This window comes from Mercenaria mercenaria, chromosome 13, assembly GCF_021730395.1.
Source record: "Mercenaria mercenaria strain notata chromosome 13, MADL_Memer_1, whole genome shotgun sequence".
Lineage (NCBI taxonomy): Eukaryota > Metazoa > Mollusca > Bivalvia > Venerida > Veneridae > Mercenaria > Mercenaria mercenaria.
The window spans coordinates 58,543,824-58,567,711 of record NC_069373.1 but is presented as its reverse complement, the minus strand read 5'-3'; the positions used below and the strand labels follow the sequence as shown (position 1 = coordinate 58,567,711).

Sequence of the window (23,888 nt, the reverse complement as noted above, 5' to 3'; positions counted from 1 at the left end):
CAGGGGTCCAGGGTTTGCGCATGACACATCGTCTCATCATGGGGAACATTTGTGCCAAGTAATATTAAAATCCCTTCATTAATGACAGAGTTATGGACCGGACACGAAATTGCGGACGGACAGATGGAATGACGGACGGAAAAGCGCATTCCTATAGTCCCCGAAACTGGTTTTCAACCAGTAGGGGACTAATAAAATCATAAATGAAGCTGCTATTGTGCAGACAAGGTCAAAATAGCTAATTCTGGCCCTTTCAGGGAACGTAACTCTGGAACCCATAATGGGATCTGGCTAGTTCAAGAAAGGAACCGTGATCTTATGGTGATACAAGTTGTGTGAAAGTTTGGTTAAAATAAAATCATGAATGAAACCACTATCTTGCAGTCAAGAAATTGTTGACGGACGGACGCACAGACGACAGACGATGGACAAAGGGTGATCACAAAAGCTCATCTTGTCACTATGTGACAGGTGAGCTAAAACGTGACCACGGCCTCTGGCGGCAATGTTTTTTTTGACGAATCAAAATAATTTGAACAATCTTGGTAGAGGGTCACACAAGGACCATTTGTGTAAAATTGTTTTAAAATCGAGCCAGCAGTTTTACACAAGACTATTTTTTAATTTTCCACTATATACATAATTATAAGGAAAAGTGACCATGCCTTCTGGTGGCCATGTTTTTTGACAAATCAAAATAATTTGAATAGCCTTGGTAAGGGGTCCAGACCAATCACTTAAGCTGGTGAAAGGATTAACTGTTCATTTACAGTAGTCCAGACCAATCATTTAAGCTGGTGAAAGGACCAAGCATTTAAGCTGGTGAAAGGGTTAACTGTTCATTTACAGTAGTCCAGACCAATCGTTTAAGCTGGTGAAAGGATTAACTGTTCATTTACAGTAGTCCAGACCAATCATTTAAGCTGGTGAAAGGACCAAGCATTTAAGCTGGTGAAAGGGTACTGTTCATTTACAGTAGTCCAGACCAATCATTTAAGCTGTGAAAGGTTAACTGTTCTTTACAGTAGTCCAGACCAATCATTTAAGCTGGTGAAGGTTAACTGTTCATTTACAGTATCCAGACCAATCATTAACTGGTGAAAGGTTAACTGTTCATTTACAGTAGTCCAGACTAACATTTAACTGGTGAAAAGATTAACTGTTCATTACAGTTCAGTCAGACCAATCATTAAGCTGGTGAAAGGTTAACTGTTCATTTACAGTAGTCCAGACCAATCATTTAAGCTGGTGAAAGGGTTAACTGTTCATTACATAGTCCAACCAATCATTTAAGCTGGTGAAAGGGTTAACTGTTCATTTACAGTAGTCCAGACCAATCATTTAAGCTGGTGAAAGGGTTAACTGTTCATTTACAGTAGTCCAGACCAATCATTTAAGCTGGTGAAAGGGTTAACTGTTCATTTACAGTAGTCCAGACCAATCATTTAAGCTGGTGAAAGGGTTAACTGTTCATTTACAGTAGTCCAGACCAATCATTTAAGCTGGTGAAAGGGTTAACTGTTCATTTACTGTAGTCCAGACTAATCATTTAAACTGGTGAAAAGATTAACTGTTCATTTACAGTAGTCCAGACCAATTATTTAAGCTGATGAAAGGGTTAACTGTTATTTACAGTAGTCCAGACCAATCATTTCAAACACATTAGAATTTTATAAAAGATAATATCTTTTTTCTGGCAAATTTTAATACTTTAAAATCTACCATGCCAACACAAACAAGAACAATTACACATAAAAAAATTTCTATCACAAACTTAAATGACTCCAGTTCACCTTTGTCAACATGTGTATAGCACATCATCAACATTAGCTGATATCTCAACTGGCATGGTCTGAAGATCTACAGATTTCTTATTGTTTTCTTTCGTAAATATTTCTTAAAATGTTTCAATAAATAATTGTCAGTGTTTATTTTCTCAACCAGTACATTGATGATCGTAACCTGTTATAGTCGTTCAATCCTTCAATTGGACCTGAAAAAAATAAACATAACTGTTGATATTGGCTTGTTGTAAAGTGTAGACTTTTTAGTAATAATATTCATATTTGAGCTATAGTACAAAAGATCAAAGAGATGTAACAGATATGGAACAGTTTTGAAAATTAGCCTTTTTAAACTTTTGTCATATCAATGACTGTAATTTTATACAACCAACAGGTAGTTTTCTTTATCCAAAAGTTACTGTGAAATTATCTGAATCTGTGGGCATGGAATTTTATGGTTTTGGACCAAATGGGTATTTTATTAATTTTTTACTTTTTCGATGCAATTTAATTTCTTGGATTATCTCATTCTCGTCCATGAAATGCACAAAACTTTGTCTTCCACCAGTAATTATGATTCCTCAGTACATCAAAACAACACAATTGGAGTGTTTTGATCATATGGAGCTGGTATAGACTGTATAAAATGGGCTGTTAAAAACCTGGGAAGAAAACGCCTGAGGCCATGTGGCATGTTGTACTTTTCAATTCAAAATGTTGGTTTTGGACTTCCTATATTAGAAACGTATTTATTTTCATAATCTGGGATCAGTTAAGTTGTTGAGACTCATATTAATTTCACATTTCACTCCTCCTGATGGGAAACAACTCCCAATGCTTTCCATTAAGATTACAAAAACAGATTTTATATAATAGTATGTAAGGATATACTGACCTACAGCGGCAACAGCTGGACATTTATCATAGATATATTGATAACATGTCCTTCTTACATCATCTCCTGATAAAGCCTGCAACAAACAAAACAACTCTAATTAAAATGTTATGTTTTATATAAAAAATTTTTTTAGTAATATTTATACCTAGATACTAATATTAAAGTTGGAAGGTAATAAAAGACCTATTTTCTGAGATTTTAAATCAAAGCAGAAAGACAATATTTCAAATGGACTGGTTCCAGTGCTAAGGTCATTTTTGGATATCCGTCTAAAAACTACAACATCTGAAAACAATCTTGATAGTGACAAGTTGAAAGGCCGCACCCTGAAACTTCATACTTACAAGCCAGGAGATATTCAATCGACGCATTACTACACATTGGGTAGTATTTGCAAAGATTTTATTTTCGCTATTATTCACCATCAGAGAGACACTAATTAAACTCTTATGAATATTATGTAGCATAATTTCCCAAAGAATAAGTAACTATGAAGCATAAATTCTTGATAACTCGAATATGCCTGTTGTCTATCAACTTGCAAAATAAAAGCGACACGAAAATTACCAAATTTACGGTAGTTCTTAAAAACAAAACCTGTACTACACAAAACTTACACTAATTCTAGCTTCCATTTCATCCAATGGTATTCTTCTGTCATAACATAACATTTGTCTGAAAGAAGAGAAAACATTTACATATTTAGTTTTCAATAGTGTCCTATCACAAATATCAGGAAATAGCATTTAGATACTTGTAGATCTTTAACCAATCACTAAACATAAAACTAACTGATAACTTCAACACAACCACAATCTGACTAAAGTACATATCCTATTACGCTACGCATAGGATCTGACGAGCTATTGATAGCCTCGTTCTGACGACCCTTCCGCTAGCCAATCAAAAGCTAACTTACAGCATTCTGCAAGCTTTAAAAAGCCTTGGTTTTTGATATCTACAATTTTTATGTCGAAAGATGTCAGATAGCCGGTTAGCTCAGTCGGTAGGGCACTTGCTCTGTAAGCGAAAGGTCCCGGGTTTGAGCCCTGGATTGACTGCAAATTTTTCTTACTCTCTGACATTCGAACAAGTTGTCTGATCGGTTCAAATCGAAAAAGATTTGCGAAAATATAAATAGCTATATTGGAAATCCAAAATATACAGAAGACGAATGTGAATGGGTCGTTCTCAGATCTTCGTTTAGAAGATCAAGTACTTTAGTCAGATTGACACAACCATAGCCTATTGTAAGTTCAACCTTTTTCTGTAACAAAGTTTTCTTTTCATTTCTCTTTAAATACAAAACAATAGTATTCATATTATACTTTGTTCTAAACAACTCCAACAGATTATTAAACAAGGAAACTATCATTTGGCCACAAAATTGACATTTTAAATATATCTTAAAAAACTGAAGAATTTTCCACCACTAGATCTCAACATCTTTAGAAAGATGTATTACTTATAGCCTGATCTTGTACAGTTAGGTCAATGTTCACAAAATCTCTCTAAGGGATTTAGTAGATTACAGAATAAAATGTACCCGTTTTTTAAGTCACAAAATGTTCTGCATGTGTTGAAGTTGCAGAATCTATTTTCAACTTAGCACCATTATTCTGAAAGACTTTTGAGCAATTTCCTTATAAAGTTTCCTTATAAACAGATGTTCAAAATTATATCTCATATATCTACAGTGAAGGCCACTTTACCTTCCTATATCCTCACAGATTGGTGTAGTGCCATCTAATTGTAATAAAAGATTTGTCTTAAGCAGTCTTTTAGCTCTTTCTACTTCAAAATCTGTAATGTTTGTACACAGTCTCATCCTGTAAAACACAAGCAAATAAACATAGAATGTTAAACTTTCATTTCAACAAATTAATACTATAAAATCCATAAAACATTTGCCAAATAACTTGTACTCTTATTCAGCATGTTATTACAAGAAACACGACTCAAATATTTTCTTATAGTGTCTATGAGGACATATTTAACATACAGTCGACTCTCGTTGGCTTGAACTCGAAGGGTCCATGAAAACAAGTTCAAGATTGGTAGTTTGAGCCATCAGTATGGTGGCCATATTTTTTTATACAGAGAGCTCTCATAAAACCATATTTAAGCTGGAAATGTACTATAAATTGTCAGATTTTGTTCTAATAAAAAGGAAATAAACAACATAATTTAAATATCAGCCTTTTTTATCCAGCCCGGGAGTATTTTTCGTTATGCCGAATATTCTGGCAATCACTGTTTTTGTTTTCTGTCCTTCTTCACAATCCATTGAAGCATATTTTGTCTAAAGAGTCTTTGGGTCTAAATTTCTTCTCTTGTTTTCCCGTTGCTGACTTAGCTATCCCCCGTTGCCTGTTCCTTCACTAAGTTGTTTGACTTGCATAAGTGCAACTGTTTGCATCATGAAAAGATCTGTGGCAGACAATTGTTTGTTCGACCAATCAGGTATGATTTACATTATAATTAAGCTAAAGGGACCAGACAGGGAGTTCGAGAGTTCCAGTTATCGGTGTCCTAGCCATCCCAAGTCAAACAATACACAATATATAAACAAGGAGCTGCGTTCAATAAACGCTTGATGCCCTCGGTAGCATCCTTGTCGGTACAAAGAAACCTAAGTCCAAAACGAGGTCAAGGTCAAACTGAGGTCAGGTGATGTTTGAAGATGAGGAATGGTCACAGGTTACATCTGTATTAGTATCAATTCATTCTTGTAAGCGGTATTAATGCTAGACGAAACGGTCCCATTTGGTTAACCAAGAGATGGCCCATAAAAAGCAACCAAAGTCCAAAACGAGGTCAAGGTCAAACTGAGGTCAGGTGATGTTTGAAGATGAGGAATGGTCACAGGTTACATCTGTATTAGTATCAATTCATTCTTGTAACGTATTAATGCTAGACGAACGTCCCATTGGTTAACCAAGAGATGGCCATATAAGCAACCAAATCCAAAATGAGTCAAGGTCAAACTGAGGTCGGTGATGATTGAAGATGAGAATGGTCACAGGTACATTGTATTAGTATCAATTGATTTTTATAAGCAGTACTGATGCTAGATGAAACGGTCCCATTTGGTTAACCAAGAGATGGCCCATATAAAGCAACCCAAGTCCAAAATGAGGTAAAGGTCAAGGTCAAACTGAGGTCAGGTGATGTCTGAAGATCAGGAATGGTCACAGGTTACATCTGCATTAGTATAAAGTCATTCTAGCAAGGGGTATTGATGCTAGACAAAACGGTCCCATTTAGTAAACCTTGTACGGACGGACGGACAAACGACAACGGACGACAGGATGATACATATAGCCTCCGCATCAGTAATGCCGGCATAAAATAAGTTGGACCAGATGTACGGGGTATTCGAGCGTACCGGCTGAGCCAATGAGAGTCGACATATAAACTTGAATCTAAGCTTTAAGAGCTTCATAAACCAGTTCTAAACTGTTTGAAATAACGTTTTATTTTCACACATTTCATAATTAAATCAGACTTGAGGCAATGTTTACAAATTGAAAGATATTCCTAAGAACTGCAGACTGTTGATGGTGGGAAGACCCCATGCCCCTCAAGGATTTCTCAACTGGCAGGTCCAGGTAGAACCACTGACCTTTGTAAGCAGCGGAGCTGGTTCCTCACTGAAGAAATCTTAACCAATTAGACTTAACCACCATTGAGGCCATTTCATCATACTAACCTGCCAGGCAGACCAACCCTAATTGTAATGTTCTCTACAGAATTACTTTTCACACAAATGTTTTAAAGGATCTCATAAAATAGCAATGAAAGTTACAAATGATTTATCTTTGTGGATTGAAAGTATCCATTCTTTTCCTGAACATTCCACACATAGATTTTCATCTGCCCTCTACAACAAATATACACCCCTGAAAGAGAAGAAGTCAGAATAAACTAAAACAAGAATCTAACTCACAATTTATAGAGCTGTAAAAACTACTCAAGAATAACTCAAGTTTGCCAGTAGCAACAAAGAACAGATTGACACACAGGGACCTGGTGTTTTATTGCATACTAATTCATCATAAAGCAATGTCAAAAAAAGTTTGAAAATTAATCAAGTCAACATAGCCTAACATTGTGAAACAGGGCTAGTGTCTTATGAGGACATGCCACAGAGAATCCAGCATGGTTCAAAAATAATGCTTTGAGGTTGAGGTGCAAATTCTTGAACCATAAACAATCCTTCTCTAATTAAACTCTTTATCACAATAACTAAAGCTACAATGGTTAGACATACAAAGACCTTTTATACTGTAAACATGTGTTGAATCCTGTTAACTTGTAACATGTGTTTCTGAACATCTAGCATCCAATGGTTCATCAGTTTGAAGAGCCACAAACGATCTGTCCGAACTACCAACACAGTGTTAGCTACATCAAGTATGTGTCTGGGTTATCCACTGGGCTCCTCAACCGCAATTGCATATGGGCCAATGGCATTCACTCGTCGTAGCAAACTGCGAATATCAAAAGATACTTACGGTTATCTAAATGGCTCTGAAGGTAAACTATTCAAATATCTCTGTCCATTAATTCAAACAAGGCATTAGTTTCTGTAAATTTCATGTTCTTTCCTCAATTTCCAAAAAAAACCTCAAGATTTTTATTACTTTAAAAAGAAAATTAATAAACTTTGCGTCATCCAACTGCTCTTAAATTTTACAGATTTTGATCATGCTGAAATATCGGACACTCTGTTGCCAAAAACCAATATTTTCTCTTTTTAATTTAACTAAGATACTCTTTTTAATATAACTAAGATACAGGCCTTTTATTACCACAACACTGCCAAGTGCCAACTATAATAGCATTTCACTCTGATAGAATTTTTCTCTCAGTACCCCATGGAATAAGTACTCACATCTTAATTTGTTTGTTTTGGGTTTAACGCCTTTTTTCAACAGAATTTCAGTCATGTAACGGCGGGCAGTTAACTTAACCAGTGTTCCTGGATTCTGTACCAGTACAAACCTGTTCTCCGCAAGTAACTGCCAACTTCCCCACATGAATTATCAGAGGTGGAGGACGAATGATTTCAGACACAATGTATTTTATCGTCACGGAGAACATACGCCCCGCCCAGGGATCGAACTCGCGACCCCGCGATCCGTAGACCAACGCTCTACCTACTGAGCTAAGCGGGCGGGCTACTCACATCTTAAAGTATATAACCTGTAATTATGCTTAACTCCAAGTGAACCTAAATTGAAAGGTTATACAGGACTCTATTTTATAATTAATATGGTCTCCTAAAGACATCTGATAAGCCCAACAAATAATTTTCAATCTCTTTTAGGATTGCAACTACCAGTACTGTTTCACTGATATTTACTTTTTTTTGTGCTAGTCTGTTTAACAAGATTCAAGGCAAACAAGTAGACTTTTGAAACCAGTGAAAAAACTTAGGCATCTGATTGGTAGTTTCTGAGCACATTTTATTATCTTGAAAGAAGACTGTACTAGGGCAACTTACATCACTACCAGTATAGCGGGTGGGGTACAGAACTGGCAAAGCCGTCTCGTAGCCAGTACCTAGTTTACCAAAATATTTCTCTCCTAGCTCTGTCAATTTCTGATGATCAACACCTGCAAGGCAGTAGACAAATGATACAGTAATAGTCTGTGAAATTCTAAAGAGAAAAGTTTAAGATGTACTGAAATATTAATTGATTTTTCAATTCACTAATCCTCTGCCACTAGTTTTCATGTCAGAATGAAAATCATGTATTTATCTAATAAAAGTCTCTGGATGTGGAAGAGATAAAAAGAACTTTTTAAATTTTAATCCTTTCTTAATTCATTCTTTTCACTGATAAAATATGTATGTAAATTTTGGCCCATGATTTTTTGGTTTGGGTGGGATTCTATTGAATACTTTTAGAGAGAATGTTGATAAAGTAACCAACCTCCAGCTCCGGCAAGTACCATTCTGTTTCCCTTGTAATGTTCTTTGATATAAGCAACCAGGTCATCTCTCTTCAGTGACCTGTAAAACAACAATCCTTCAGAATGCTACAGAAACATTCATACTAAACCAAAACGAAATCTATCACTGTAAAGAGAATAGTGTCCATGTACATCTCATTTCAAACATCTCATTTCGAACAAGTCCAGAGAAACATCAAGGTTTTCGAACAATTTTTGTTTGTTTCGACAGATAGCAGTGTGTACTAAATCTCAAAAATCTTGAGGTTCATATAAATCCCTTCTATTTAATGTCGAAGTTATAACGTGTGATAAACTTTCAGAGTTTCACATGATACTTTGAAATAATCTAATTTTGCGGGCATGAAATTATGTTGTTTCAGACAAAAAAATAAATTGGTTGGATATCAATTTGTGGATTTCAACCTTTGGCAATAAAATTAATCCATGAAATCCAAGAAAATTAGTCCCCCAAAAATATTAATTATTTGACAGTATTCAATATAATATATAGACCATACTACTTTTAATTTCCTATGAATAAATGCTGCCAGAAATCACTGAATCGCTATTAAAACTTTGTAAGTTTCGATAATAATCTGGAGGCGTGCTCTTTTAGATTAAAATTTAATAGCATTTTAGACAGAACACTTCTAGATTAAAATGAAGTTATTCAGGTTTGTCAGCTCTCCTAGCAGACAGTGGATAAATGTTTGATTTAGCAATAGTCGTAATTAACTAAGAAGATGCAGATGTATTTACATTATGTTTTCTGTGGGTCCAAGAATGGTGCGACCCAACTGTGTGCCCTGGTAGGCTGTGGCATGCAGGTGATCAAACACTACCTCCTGTAAGTTTGTGTCTACTTCCTGAAATAAAACAATTCTTGGTGTAGGATAAAAATTACATAAAACAATATTGACCTTCTGTGTACGCATGTAATATCCAGCTGCTTGTGCAGAATTTTTAAAATAACGGATTTCTATGCCCCCTGCAACCTTAACCACTCGGCCACGGAGATCCCAAAAGAAATCTGGAATTTGCTACAAAAATTGACTGAAAACAGCCTTTACTAAATATATTTAGCTAAAACAAGAACACAGTCTAAGCATTAAATGCCACATAAAAAGCATAATCCCTAAATGAAAGGCAAAGTTTTTGGGCTAGACATGAGATATGCCAGAGTACACTACCTGCATTTCCCTGAGAATAACACCCCTTTCTCTTTCTATCTCCTTCTCTCCAAGTGTGCTGTTTTGTGTTATGTCAGCTAAAATCTCAACAGCTGAAACAAAATATTTTCACTTATTATAACATACACTAAAGAAACTTCTAAAGCCCCCTGGGTATTTTTGGAATTTATCTTTTATAATACTACAAGTATATTTTTGAAATTTCTCACAAATTTCCACATGTATCATTAAACATTTTGTAAAGAACATAAACTGAAGTTTCCACAAAATCCTTTTTGTGCAATTATATCATATAATACAGGGACTGGATGCTAAATTTAGGCTAAAAATGATCTTTCTTTAAAATTAAAGTTTGGTCATACATGTATTACCAATTACAATTTATATTGTAAATCTTATTCCAATATGCACAATTTTATACCTTTCTCCAGATCTTTTGAGAAACATTTGGCATAGTATACAGTTTGTTCTCTGGATGTGTATGCATTTAGATGGGCACCCATATTTTCCACCTCAAGTTCAAGGTCAGTCTGAGATCTCTTTGATGTCCCCTGAAAATATCAAGTATTTGGTAAACTTACAAGTATAACAAGAGCTGTCTAATGCAGACCTGGGGTAATTAAAAATGTAATTGTAATTAATTGCAATTAAATTACATTTCCCAAGTAATTGAATGTAATTTGTAATTTTGTCATTTATCAATTACATGTAATTGTAATTTAATTAATTACAGAACAGTTCTAGGGTGTAATTGACAATTACATTTCAATTACTTTCCAATTACATGGCACATGCTAAGCCAGTTTGTTGAATAAATAGTATATATAATTTGTTCAACAAACTGGATTATTATTTTGTGTTTATTACCAGTGACACTTCACTTTAACCTGCTAATATGCATTTCATAGCTGTGAAAAATAACAATAGAATATTATGGTAGGTGTTAACCCCTTGGACATAGCTCCTTTGTTCTGATATTTGTTTCATTAGAACCAACTGGTAATCTTTGATGATGTTTGTCACTATGTTTTTGGAGAAAATGATCAAATTAGGATTTGAAATTGTTATTTGCATAATTATTATTTAGATTTTTATTGGAGCAAAAATTGAAATGCTTAGCATTTAGTTTAGTCATTTTTTATCTGTGATAAAATTTGTTGTATTAAATGATATAAACAACATATCATTTCACAGTTCTAACAAGATAAAAAATTTAAATATTATTGTAGACATTATGAGTATTCTACAGTTTTAGTGACATAGTTATTCTAGGATGACTCATGAATGTTTTACAACTTATTTTCAATGTGGTCCTTTGGATAACTTGTAGTGTCAAGGATAACAACTTAAAATATATGTTTAAAATGTAAATGATTAAATACTGAACTAGACTAGTTAAATTTGAAACATATTGCAGAACCATGATCCTATAAACTTCAGAGAAATTCAGACCTCAGAGAAATACCTGACTTTACATGCATCTTCTCTAACCGAATTCTGCTAGACGATGTATTAACTATTAATCAGGGCTGACTTGTAGCTCCTTTTGCAATAATATTAAAGACAGAGTAATGTTCTCCCGCAAACACAGATTTTACTTTGAGCTTAAATTCAATTTTGAAATAACTGAAATCAGTTTACATGTGGATTATCATGTTTGTGTAGTACAAAGTAAAGAACTTTGCTGCAGTGTTCATGTAAGAAGCACCACATTTGGTATTGTAATTGAATGTAATTAATTACAATTTCCAATGTAATTGTAATTTAATTAATTACATTGCTAAATTTCATGTAATGGTAATTGTAATTTAATTGGACATTTCTCAATGTAATTGTAATTTAATTAATTACATTTTAAAGTAATTGACCCCAGGTCTGGTCTAATGACAGTCTTCATCTATTTGAGACCCTTGCACATAATACTAGTTTAATCATAAAGCTTTACATAAACAAGAGGACCACGATGGTCCTGAATCACTCACCTCTTCCCACATGATCCAGTTTTGAGTATGACGTCGTTTTTTCTATTATTTGACATAGTGACCTAGTTTTTGAGCTCATGTGACCCAGTTTTGAACTTGACCTAGATATTATCAAGATAAAAACTCTGACCAACATTCACGACGATCCATTGAAAAATATGGTCTCTAGAGAGGTCACAAGGTTTTTCTATTATTTCACCTATTGACCTAGTTTTTAAAGCACGTGACCCAGTTTCAAACTGACCAATTTTCATGAAGATCCATTCAAGGGTATGGCCTCTAGAGAGGTCACAAGGTTTTTCTATTTCAAGACCTACTGACCTAGTTTTTGATCGCAGTTGACCCAGTTTCAAACTTTACCTAGATATCATCAAGATAAACATTCAGACCAACTTTCATACAGATCCCATGAAAAATACAGCCTCTAGAGAGGTCACAATGTTTTTTCATTATTTGACCTACTGACCTATTTTTTGAAGGCACGTGACCCACTTTCGAACTTGACCTAGATATCATCAAGATGAACATTCTGACCAATTTTTATGGAGATCCATTCACAAGTATGGCCTCTAGAGAGGTCACAAGGTTTTTCTATTTGTAGATCTACTGACCTAGTTTTTGACCGCACATGACCCTGTTTCAAACTTGACCTAGATATCATCAAGATGAACATTCAGACCAACTTTCATGAAGATCCATTGAAAAATATGGCCTTGAGAGAGGTCACAAGGTTTTTCTATTATTTGACCTACTGACCTAGTTTTTGAAGGCACGTGACCCACTTTCGAACTTGACCTAGATATCACCAAGATGAACATTCAGACCAACTTTCATACAGATCCATTGAAAAATATGGCCTTCAGAGAGGTCACAAGGTTTCTCTATTATCTGACCTACTGACCTAGTTTCTGAAGGCACGTGACCCAATTTCGAACTTGACCTAGATATCATCAAGATGAACATTCAGACCAACTTTCATACAGATCCCATGGAAAATATGGCTTCTAGAGAGGTCACAAGGTTTTTCTATTATTTGACCTACTGACCTAGTTTTTGAAGGCACTTGACCCACTTTCGAACTTGACTTAGATATCATCAAGGTGAATATTCTGACCAATTTTCATGAAGATTTCGTGAAATATATGGCCTCTAGAGAGGCCACAAGGTTTTTCTATTTTTAGACCTACTGACCTAGTTTTTGACCGCACGTGACCCAGTTTCAAACTTGACCTAAATATCATCAAGATGAACATTCAGACCAACTTTCATACAGATCCCATGAAAAATATGGCCTTTAGAGAAGTCACAAGGTTTTTCTATTATTTGACCTACTGACCTAGTTTTTGACGGCACCGGACCCAGTTTCGAACTTGACCTAGATATCATCAAGGTGAATGTTCTGACCAATTTTCATGAAGATCTTGTGAAATATATGGCCTCTAGAAAGGTCACAAGGTTTTTCTATTTTTAGACCTACTGACCTAATTTTTGACCGCACGTGACCCAGTTTCGAACTTGACCTAAATATCATCAAGATGAACATTCAGACCAACTTTCATACAGATCCCATGAAAAATATGGCCTTTAGAGAGGTCACAAGGTTTTTCTATTATTTGACCTACTGACCTAGTTTTTGATGGCACGTGACCCAGTTTCGAATTTGACCTAGATATCATCAAGGTGAACGTTCTGACCAATTTTCATGAAGATCTTGTGTAATATATGGCCTTTAAGAAGGTCACAAGGTTTTTTCTATTTTTAGACCTACTGACCTAGTTTTTGACCGCACGTGACCCAGTTTCGAACTTGACCTAGATATCATCAAGATGAACATTCAGACCAACTTTCATACAGATCCCATGAAAAATATGGCCTTTTTATTTATTTTATTTATTTTGTTGGGTTTAACGTCGCACCGACACAATTTTAGGTCATATGGCGACTTTCCAGCTTTAATGGTGGAGGAAGACCCCAGGTGCCCCTCTTTACATAATTTCATCACGAGCGGGCACCTGGGTAGAACCACCGACCTTCCGTAAGCCAGCTGGATGGCTTCCTCACGTGAAGAATTCTACGCCTCAAATGAGGTTTCGAACCCACATCAATGAGGGGCAAATGGTTTGAAGTCAACGACTCTAACCACTCGGCCACGGAGGCCCCAATATGGCCTTTAGAGAGGTCACAAGGTTTTTCTATTTTTAGACCTACTGACCTAGTTTTTGACGGCACGGGACCCAGTTTCGAACTTGACCTAGATATCATCAAGGTGAACATTCTGACCAATTTTCATGAAGATCCATTGAAAATTATGGCCTCTAGAGAGGTCACAAGGTTTTCTATTTTTAGACCTACTGACCTAGTTTTTGACGGCACGTGACCCAGTTTCGAACTTGACCTAGATATCATCATGGTGAACATTCTGACCAACTTTCATAAAGATCCCATGAAAAATGTGACCTCTAGAGTGGTCACAAGCGAAAGTTTTACGGACGCACGCACACACGGACGGACGATGGACACCGCGCGATCACAAAAGCTCACCTTGTCACTTTGTGACAGGTGAGCTAAAAAGTTTAAAAAGGGGCATAATAAACTTTAAGGGATATAGAACCTAGTTCAGAATTGTCATTTCATGATGCTGCAGACTTCTTTTGAAAGACTTTTGAAAGTATTCAGTACAATAATGCAAAACTTTCACAAACACAAAAATTTCAAAGTGAAAAGAAGACATAACTTTGACAAAATGTAAGCTAAATTTCTTTAGTCTGCCATGTGTGGTCATCTCATGATGCCAAAACTGTGAGTGGAGTTTTAAAACTTTTGGTCAACTTCCTGTCAGTTTCTGACAAACAGGTTTACATGCAAAAAAAAAAATCATAAAATTCGATGTTAATAAAGGACATAATTTTGAAAAGATGTAAACCAAAGAATCAAGAAACCTGCTCTTTGAGATTGTCTGAAGATACCAAATACTTGCAATGACCTTGAAATCATTGACAGTACTTGTAGTTTTAAGGAATTTTTTTCTGGACAAAATGGTATACAAGCAAAAAAACTGCAAACAAATTTTTGAAAATCTTTATAATAAAATACTAAGTAATAGAGAAAACAAAGTGCCAATTTGACAGCTGGTGTTTTTTAAAATACATCTGCTGTGCTCTGGAAATATATTTCACCTATATATGGGTGGTTTTCAAAATAATGAAGCTTTTTCTTCTCTCTCACCTTACTTCAATTCAGTTCAGTTTTAGAATGTGTTTTGGAGCAAAATATATCCAAATCAATGTACTCAATAAATGTGTGCAATTTTATCTTGATGGCTCAAGCAGTTTTAAAGTTATATTAAATTATATAGCTAATTTTGTCCCCTGTGCACCCAAAAAAGTGTGACATTTTACATGAAGTATAGTTTTCAACTGAGGTTTACTTTTTAAAACCATGATTTATTGTTACAGCTTTGGCTTTTTAATGTAACTTAAACTCTGCACATTTAAATAAAATACTTCTTTTCATTACCTACATCTTATTGTTACTAATATTTCACATCTTGTCATGGAACCCTTTTCACGAAAAATAGTGAAAAAAATACTAAATTTAAATGTTGAACACTACAATTTCATAACCCTATTACTTTTCAAAAGTCTTAATGTTTTTCTAAGATCTTTATCCTTTCAGCTGTGAAGACACAGTATGATTTTTTTCTTTAATAAATCGACTTTCTCAGAAACTTGATGAATGTCTATACACCTAAAAATGTCCCCTGTGCACCTTTTCAGTTGTTAAGTGTCAGATTTCTTTTATTCTTTAAATAAAATGGGATTTTACTTTATTTTCCTTGAAAGGGAGTTACAACAGATACAAAAGCAGCCTTCAACTTCACATATTACTGACTGTTAAACATTCACAAAGCCAAAAGTGATGTCCCCTGTGCACCCTTTTTTTGACATATATCAATTATCATAGCATTACTGTAATTTGTGGTGGCATTTCTATATTCTTAGCAGTGTGTATGCAAAATTTAGGCATTACTTGATAATTTAGCATTATATAAGAAACCCTGGACAATTAAAAATTCATTGTTTGCATTTTTTTCCGAAGTTGCCAATTTTCAAGTTTAAAAGTGGAAACATCAATTTTATTGCTTCTTAAGCTCTTAAGTTTACCTAAATATGTAAATGTTCACTAGTAAATATTATGTAGTTAAAAGAATTTTACTTACCATGAACATATTCTATGAATAAATATTTTGATACAATTTGTCCCCTGTGCACCCTTTTTAGTAACATTATAAAGTATGTATGAATTTTACTATTCCTTTTTATCATGCATGGTATTTTGTCATTTTTCTAATATGAATAAGCAGTTCATGTAAATTAAATGATTTCAGTGTGTTAGTTATGTATAAAGTCACTTATTTTTCATTTACAGGCATTACATTTTGTTGAATTTTCATGTTTTTGTAGTGAAAATTTTCAATTTTGTAGTTATTTTGTGGAATAAACTATTTTTTGATAGTATTTGTCTAAAGTTTATTACCAGTAGTCTTTTTATGAATAGAAAACTAATAATGGATGAATATTACACTGATCTTCAGTATGTGTCCCCTGTGCATCTTTAAAATAACTCAATTTTGAGTAGACAATTCTAGAAATTAGAATTATTGGACATTCTTGAAATTTGGCATGTGGTTTATAAACATGCAACATGTCAGAAAAAAGTTGGTTTTATAATTATATGATAGTTATTTTGCATTCAGCAACAACTTTTCTAGGTAAAGTTTTATTTTCATGTCAAATTTGTGCAGAAAGGGTGATTTTAAAAACCAATGTCCACAAACATATGATTAAATAAGTTTCAAACCATACACATACACCCATTACTTATCATTTATGTTGAAAAAATTACTGTTATACATATTTCCTTGTCATAAAACCATGCAACATTTATCACCCACCTTACTGGAAATTCACTGAACTTTTGAATTAAAGGCTGAAATATTTTCTGATTGGCATTTCTCAACACTTCCCCAAAGTTATTTCCTTCAAATATGAAGTATTTGCTATAATAAAAAATAGGTGACCACCATAAGAAATAAGTTTGAATTTTCAACCCCTATGTCACACTTTTGCTTCATTATTTTGAAAACCACCCATATTAAGAATGAAATAAACTCATGTACCTTAAATATCATATGTTCTAGAAAATGAGCAACACCATTGTTTTGATCATTTTCATATCTGCTTCCTGCATTAATCCACAGCCCAACCTGAAAGTTATAAAGTAATGGATTTAAAAGAAAAACAAGAGCTGTCTCCATAGGATGACACATGCCCCCGATGGCACTTTGAATGAATAGTTATGGCCGATGTTAGAGTTTAGGACCTTTGACCTACGGAGCTGGGTCTTGCGCGCGACACGTCGACTTACTGAGTCACACATTCATGCGTAGTTATTTTAAAATCCATGCATGAATGACAAAGATATGGACCGGACACGCCCATCAATGCACTATCACGAAAAATGACCTGTAACGTCTAAGTGTGACCTTGACCTTTGAGCTACGGACCTGGGTCTTGCACACGACACGTCGTCTTACTGTGGTACACATTCATGCCAAGTTATTTGAAAATCCATCCATCGATGACAAAGATATGGACCGGACACGCCCATCAATGCACTATCCTTTAATGTCTAAGTGTGACCTTGACCTTTGAGCTACGGACCTGGGTCTTGCGTGCGACACGTCGTCTTACTGTGGTACACATTCATGCCAAGTTATTTGAAAATCCATCCATCGATGACAAAGATATGGACCGGACATGCCCATCAATGCACTATCCTTTAATGTCTAAGTGTGACCTTGACCTTTGAGCTACAGACCTGGGTCTTGCGCCCGACACGTCGTCTTACTATGGTACACATTCATGCCAAGTTATTTGAAAATCCATCCATCGATGACAAAGATATGGACCGGACATGAAAATTGCGGACAGACTGACAGACTGACAGACCGACGGACCGACAGACGGTTCAAAAACTATATGCCTCCCTTCGGGGGCATAAAAATAACAGTAATAAACTACAATTTAACACTGCTCTACGTAGAACTTCAATACTATCCCTGTCAAAGTGAAAGCCATTACTGACAATTTTATCATTGTTGAAGATCTGTTACAAATGATGCAATACTGAATCAAATGCCAGGTAAGAAAAAGAATCCGAAATGTAAATACATCTGGTTTTATATCTTAACAGTAACTACATGTAAATACCTGCAGCTTATTCCTTAACAGTCTTAATATGTAACAAAGGTATGTACTGTACTACATGAACTTGGTACTATACTTACTTTGTGTGTCTCAATATGTAGCAGATAGACAAATTGAAATGAGGCAGACTACATGTATGAATTTCTCTTTAATAAAAAGAGACATTGAAAAAGTAATTCAATGTAATGCTTTTGTATTTTAATTTCAGCCTTTTAAAAGCTCATGCTTACTGTACATGTTGGTGCTCCAGAGTCTTCAGTAGCAATTCTAAATCCATTATTCAGAGTGGAAACTTTAGTTTCCGGAACATTTAGTAACGCCTCTTTGAAACTGGTTGATTGCCATCTCTTATTTAGCATCGCAGCTGTAACAGGAACCTGAAGTAAATACTAAATAATATAACTTTCCTTCACAATATGAAACAAAAACACATAAAACCCAGGGCTTTCCCCCCCCCCTATAAATCTACCTCCGGTAAAAGGAGGTAATCCCAATGCAAAAAAGTATGTTTTTTTCCCATAGTTGAATTTAAAATTCCCAAATGATTATACCTTTTATGGTTTTTGCTGTTTTAAGATAGTTTTGCTAATTTGTATGTGTATTTAGGTAAATTATAATAGTGTTGAACAATTACTGAAATGCAATTCATTAATATTTCACACAAAAACACATTTATGTAGATTTTGGTAATTTGCAAATTGTCCCAGTTAAGACAATTTCCGATAGCATTTTTCCAATTCCACCGGTGTCGGTTGCATTCCCAAATTGATGAAAAAAAGGTATGAAACCGTACAGGGAAACTAGGATTGCTCTTCATATAATATTTCAATGTTCTGATTAACTGTTTTATTTTCATCATTATGTGGCAAATAAAAGCAAGAATATAACAGAGACAAGGTATTTTTTTAATCACTTTGTATTCTTACATGGAATTATGCAATGCTTTTTATTACTGAAAAATTAAGAAAAACAATGGAGGATGGTGTAAAGAAGGGAGCCATGCATGACATTATTGCTGTTCTTCGAAAACCTGGTATTTCAGTAACACTTACTTGTATACTTAAACCATGGTATTTTGTTCTATCATCTGCAAAAATACCGGACTCATGCTTTTCAGAAAGCACAGTATGTAAGAAAAGAGTTATAGTTCAGAATTTCTAAGTACAAAAAATGCCATAATTCTGCCAAAATGCCTATAAGAGTTATGGTTCTTGGCCTACATATCCATCTACATGATGATAAACAAGTGTGAAAAGTTTTAAAGCTGTAGCTCTTATAGTTTTTGAGAAAAGGTGAGCCTATAAAAAAATTTTAACCAAGAAACTCAAATTTTCTAAGTACAAACAGGGCCATAATTTTAGACAAAATGCATATCAGAGTTATGGTTCTTGGCTAGTCAAAATAATTTGATGTTCATATTCTTTTATATTTGCAAAGGATCAAAATAATAGAGGATAAATCACAGTACACAGTCAGGTAAAGTTATTGGTTTTATCGCTTGTGCATCTTAGCGTGTCAACATGGTAAATGTTAATCATATACAGTTCATACATAGGTTTAAATCACCAAAAAATTCATAATGTTGGATATTTTTTGATATTTTCTACATAAATCAATGAGGAATTGAATCCACCTACAATACATGTAAGTTTTATTTGAATTTATGGCCAATTTAATTCATGAAATAATCGGCATTTAAACCTATAGCATGTTAAGTGTCGACAGCGATGAAAATTTCATCAGAAATTGCTTCTTTATTATGTTATTAAATATACTTTTGTTATTTATGTCGGTCAATAGCTATACATAGCTAATGTTGTCTGTATCTTAACACCGACTTTAAATAAAATTTGTATCTTGTAATTATTTTGGTCTTTCAAGTGTTTGACGCGAGTGGGGATATTGCTCATATGAAAAAATTATCTCAATATTTCCTAGGAGTAGGATCGCGTCAAGTTAGTTGGACTAGGTTCTTAGCCTACACAGTCATCTAAATTATGATGATAAACAAGTGTACAAAGTTACAAAGCTGTAGCTCATAATTTTTGAGAAAAGCTTTGTCGACCTAAACAAAAATGAAATAAATTTTCCAACAGCTCTGATCAATGAGAAGGCTCAAAACTATTATCACTGTTTAATTTATGGCAGTGGCTAGAGAACCGGAATCGGTTCCCTAGACTGCAAACTTATTCGTCCGGAACCAGTTCTCTAAGCAAAATACCATGCATAGGCTCATGAGGCTAGGGAACCGGAATTTTATTTCTATGCATAATACTGCCGAAATCCACTTTGTTTCTTTTGGTAAGTATCATGTGAATGTTCTAATCTTAATATTAATTTTACCATTGCAGCAAGCTATGCCCTTTTATTTAGTTGTGTTTACTGTGTCTCCAGAAGTGTACTCGCAGCCATATTCAAATTATAAAATAAACTAGACTAAGTACGAATGTATGCGAAATCATCGAAGTAATTTCAGTATTGATTACATATCTCTGAACGTGAAATGCCGAGGTGTTACAAATCAGTATTTAAAGTGATCAAAGAATATGTATGAAGTTTTAAGGGCAATTAAATTAGTTTGTTCATCTATAAACATGTAATGACGCATATACAAACCAATATTATTTTAAATTCAAATAATTTAAACATAGTACAAGTTTAAAGCAAATAACATTTAAAAACTGCAAATTTAAGTAGTTTTCACGCATTCGTTCGTACTAGTTTATATCATTTGGATACAGTAGACACGGTATTGGGTATATTTGCGGCGAGTACACTCTGGGAGACAGTAAACGCAGATAAATGCAAGGGGATGGTAAAATTAATTAAGATAATAATATGCATGACATTTACCAAGAAACAAAGTGGATTTCGACAGTATTATGCATAGAAATAAAATTCCGGTTCCCTAGCCTATGCACGGTATTTTGCTTAGAGAACCGGTTCCGGATGATTAAGTTCGCAGGCTAGGGAACCGATTCCGTTTCTCTAGCCACTGCCTTAATTTATTGAAGCAAGTAAGCCTGACCAGTATCTTGCGACTTTTTTTGGACCTTTTTATGCGTTGGTTATCCTAACAGTAAAATGCAGATACGGGTAGGCTTAGATGACCAAGGCTAACAGAGTAGAGAACAAGTTACAATACGATACTTGAAATAGATATGTGTAGCAAATATTTGTAAAATTAATTTTCATGGTGGGTGGGGTACTGACGCTTTTCAATGCCGCGTAAATACCGCCAAGATGATGATTTGGATTTCAAAACCATTTACTTATGAGTATAATGAATAACTTTTTTACATTTTTTGCTGTTGGCAACGCCCGTGCAATCGTGTTTGCCACTTTTAACATCTTTGTGGCCATGTTTCGGATGTTTCGTAAAATGCGAAGGACGAAGAGCGCTGCGCATGCGTTGAAACTGCGTAAATTAATCGAAACGATTCCATTTCGCGAAATGGATCATGAGCTCTGAATAAGCAATTGACATTGAAAGTCTTGAAACCTTGAGATCCTAGACTGTTTTTAGATTGCGAGAGTGCCTGTAACAGACCCTTGAACATTTTCTTAACAGTTTGCTTTTTTTAGAATAAAGGGAAATACTAGGAAATGTTTATAACATTTTAGCTTCCTTTCTGGAAATTGCACGAAAAACTTGCAAATGCGATTCTGATCCATACAATACATTATAACAGTAGATTGATCTGGGATGCAGTATTCGGCTCAAGTGGATTTTACCAGATCGGATCTCACGAAGCGCGCAAGCACCAAGTGTGATCCGACCTTGCAAAATCCACTCGAGCCGAATACAAAGTCCCAGATCTAGATAGCTACTGTTATACTGACCCTTTTATTATATACCTTTACCATTTTGATTCTTGTTTTGTTCTTGAACGACATCTTCAATGTTTATCGATATTAAATGGAACTTAGTGAAGTTTTTATTGCGCTATTTATAGAAATGTGTCGGGTCATGCATATTTATGAAAATAGTCCGACAGCATACAATACGGAAGGTACAATACTGAATTTAAGAGGTACAATACGGAATTTTTGTCTGTATGTTCATATTTAATTGTGAAATACAAGCCGAATTTTTACAGAATTTATATAGATATATAATAAAATACAATACAGTACAGTACAATACAATACAGTACAAATTTTATTTAAAGTCGGTGCATATATATAAACAGGAAAAACATTAGCTATGTATAGCTAATTTACCGACATATCTATCAACGAAATCCAAAGGCATAGAAACAATGGGACATGCGGGAGAGTGGTTAACGTCACAATACACAATTAATTATTGGTCTTTGCCGACTTTCTAGCTTTCGATGGTGGAGGAACCCCCAGGTGTTCGTCCATGCATTATTTCATCATTGAAGAACAACTTTAAGCGACCTTCGTAAGCCAGCTGGATAGCTTCCTCACATGAAGAATTGAACGCCCGAGTAAGGCTCGAACCCGCAGCGGTGAGGGGCAAGTGGTTTGAAGTAAGCGACATTAACCATTCGGTCACAGAGACCCCCTCTAAACATAGACATAGTCTAATGGTTGCAGTTGCTAACCGTTAAGTGAAGAGAACCAAAGTTTGGCTGAACCCTTTGTAAGTGTACGTATTGTTCTTGACCCTGATATAGTATGAAATTTCAATCGCTGTTATCATATGTATGAACATTCATTAAAATCCCTTTGAAATTAGCACTTTGCAACAGACTAAAAAAAACGACCGATATAACATCTTCCTACTGTAAGATGACTACTATATATACCTCTTTGAGTGTTTTACACCTGTAAATTGCAACTTTATTTCTGACCATTTTGCACTTTTAGCTCTTTTACAGCTGTAATTTTAAAATACAGGCCTTTTACATGCGTTTTTTACAACTGTAAAATAGGTTCTATTATCGTACAGGTTGAGTTAATTAATAATAAAATCTATAAGGAAATACTTTGAAAACATAATAACATATAACATTCCAAAATAACGGCTGAGTTTGACTGAGAGGTAATGAAATGTGCAACATCCCCAGGCCCAGTAGCACCAGCTATTACAGTAAAATTGAATGGACACTATGATCACATTCGTGATAGTGTTTAAGATATATTTATGCTGAAAGTCACCCTTGTAATTTATAAAAACCAACTCTGTATAGTTTATTGATCAGACTTAAGTCACCATTGAATAAATGTTTGAACGTGGACATTTGCGTAACACCCTTTTTCTATACAAACCATTGAACTATTGACTAGGGCAGTTGAATTAAATTTTTGTTAGCTGGGTTAAGAATCAAACTGGCACAACTTAGATTATATGTCGAGTTTTCCAGCTTTTTGTGGTGAAGGAAGACCTAATTTGTCCCTCCAGGAATTGTTTACGGCATGGGTGGACACCTGGGTAGAACCACTGACCTTGCGTATGCCAGCTAGATAGCTTTCTCAAATAAGAATTCTACACATCAGGCGAGGTTTCGAACCGAAATCAGTGAGAGGCATTAGTGATGCGAAGTCACCAACCTTAAAGTGGAAATATGCACATTTTTCAAGTAAAAATCCAGCTGAAATAGATGCGTGTGTAAAAAGGGTGGAGAGAATTACAGCTTTTAACCCAATATACTAAACTCTTCCTGTTACCAGTACGAAATAATAACTTTTCAAATATAACTTTTCTTATTTTGACTGGGAACAGTCAAACTGCACGCTTCAACTTCAGAAATCTCTACCTGTTAGGTAAGGGAAATCACCAATCTGACTGAAGTACTTGATCTTCTAAACGAAGATCTGAGAACGACCCATTC

The 23,888-nt window shown here is 34.8% G+C and overlaps 1 protein-coding gene across 1 annotated transcript; it reads right to left on the bottom strand.

The window, feature by feature from the left end:
* Nucleotides 1-1,685: 1,685 nt before the first annotated feature.
* Nucleotides 1,686-21,508, bottom strand: LOC123528656 (mitochondrial-processing peptidase subunit beta-like). Its single transcript, XM_053520927.1, has 12 exons — nt 21,388-21,508; nt 18,318-18,464; nt 16,998-17,084; nt 10,258-10,387; nt 9,837-9,928; nt 9,406-9,512; nt 8,625-8,704; nt 8,100-8,304; nt 4,395-4,511; nt 3,300-3,357; nt 2,680-2,755; nt 1,686-1,993 (listed from the first exon to the last, which is right to left on the bottom strand). The coding sequence occupies exons 1-12, from the start codon at nt 21,448-21,450 to the stop codon at nt 1,929-1,931; spliced, it is 1,227 nt and encodes a 408-aa protein (XP_053376902.1). The 5' UTR covers nt 21,451-21,508; the 3' UTR covers nt 1,686-1,928.
* Nucleotides 21,509-23,888: the final 2,380 nt, after the last annotated feature.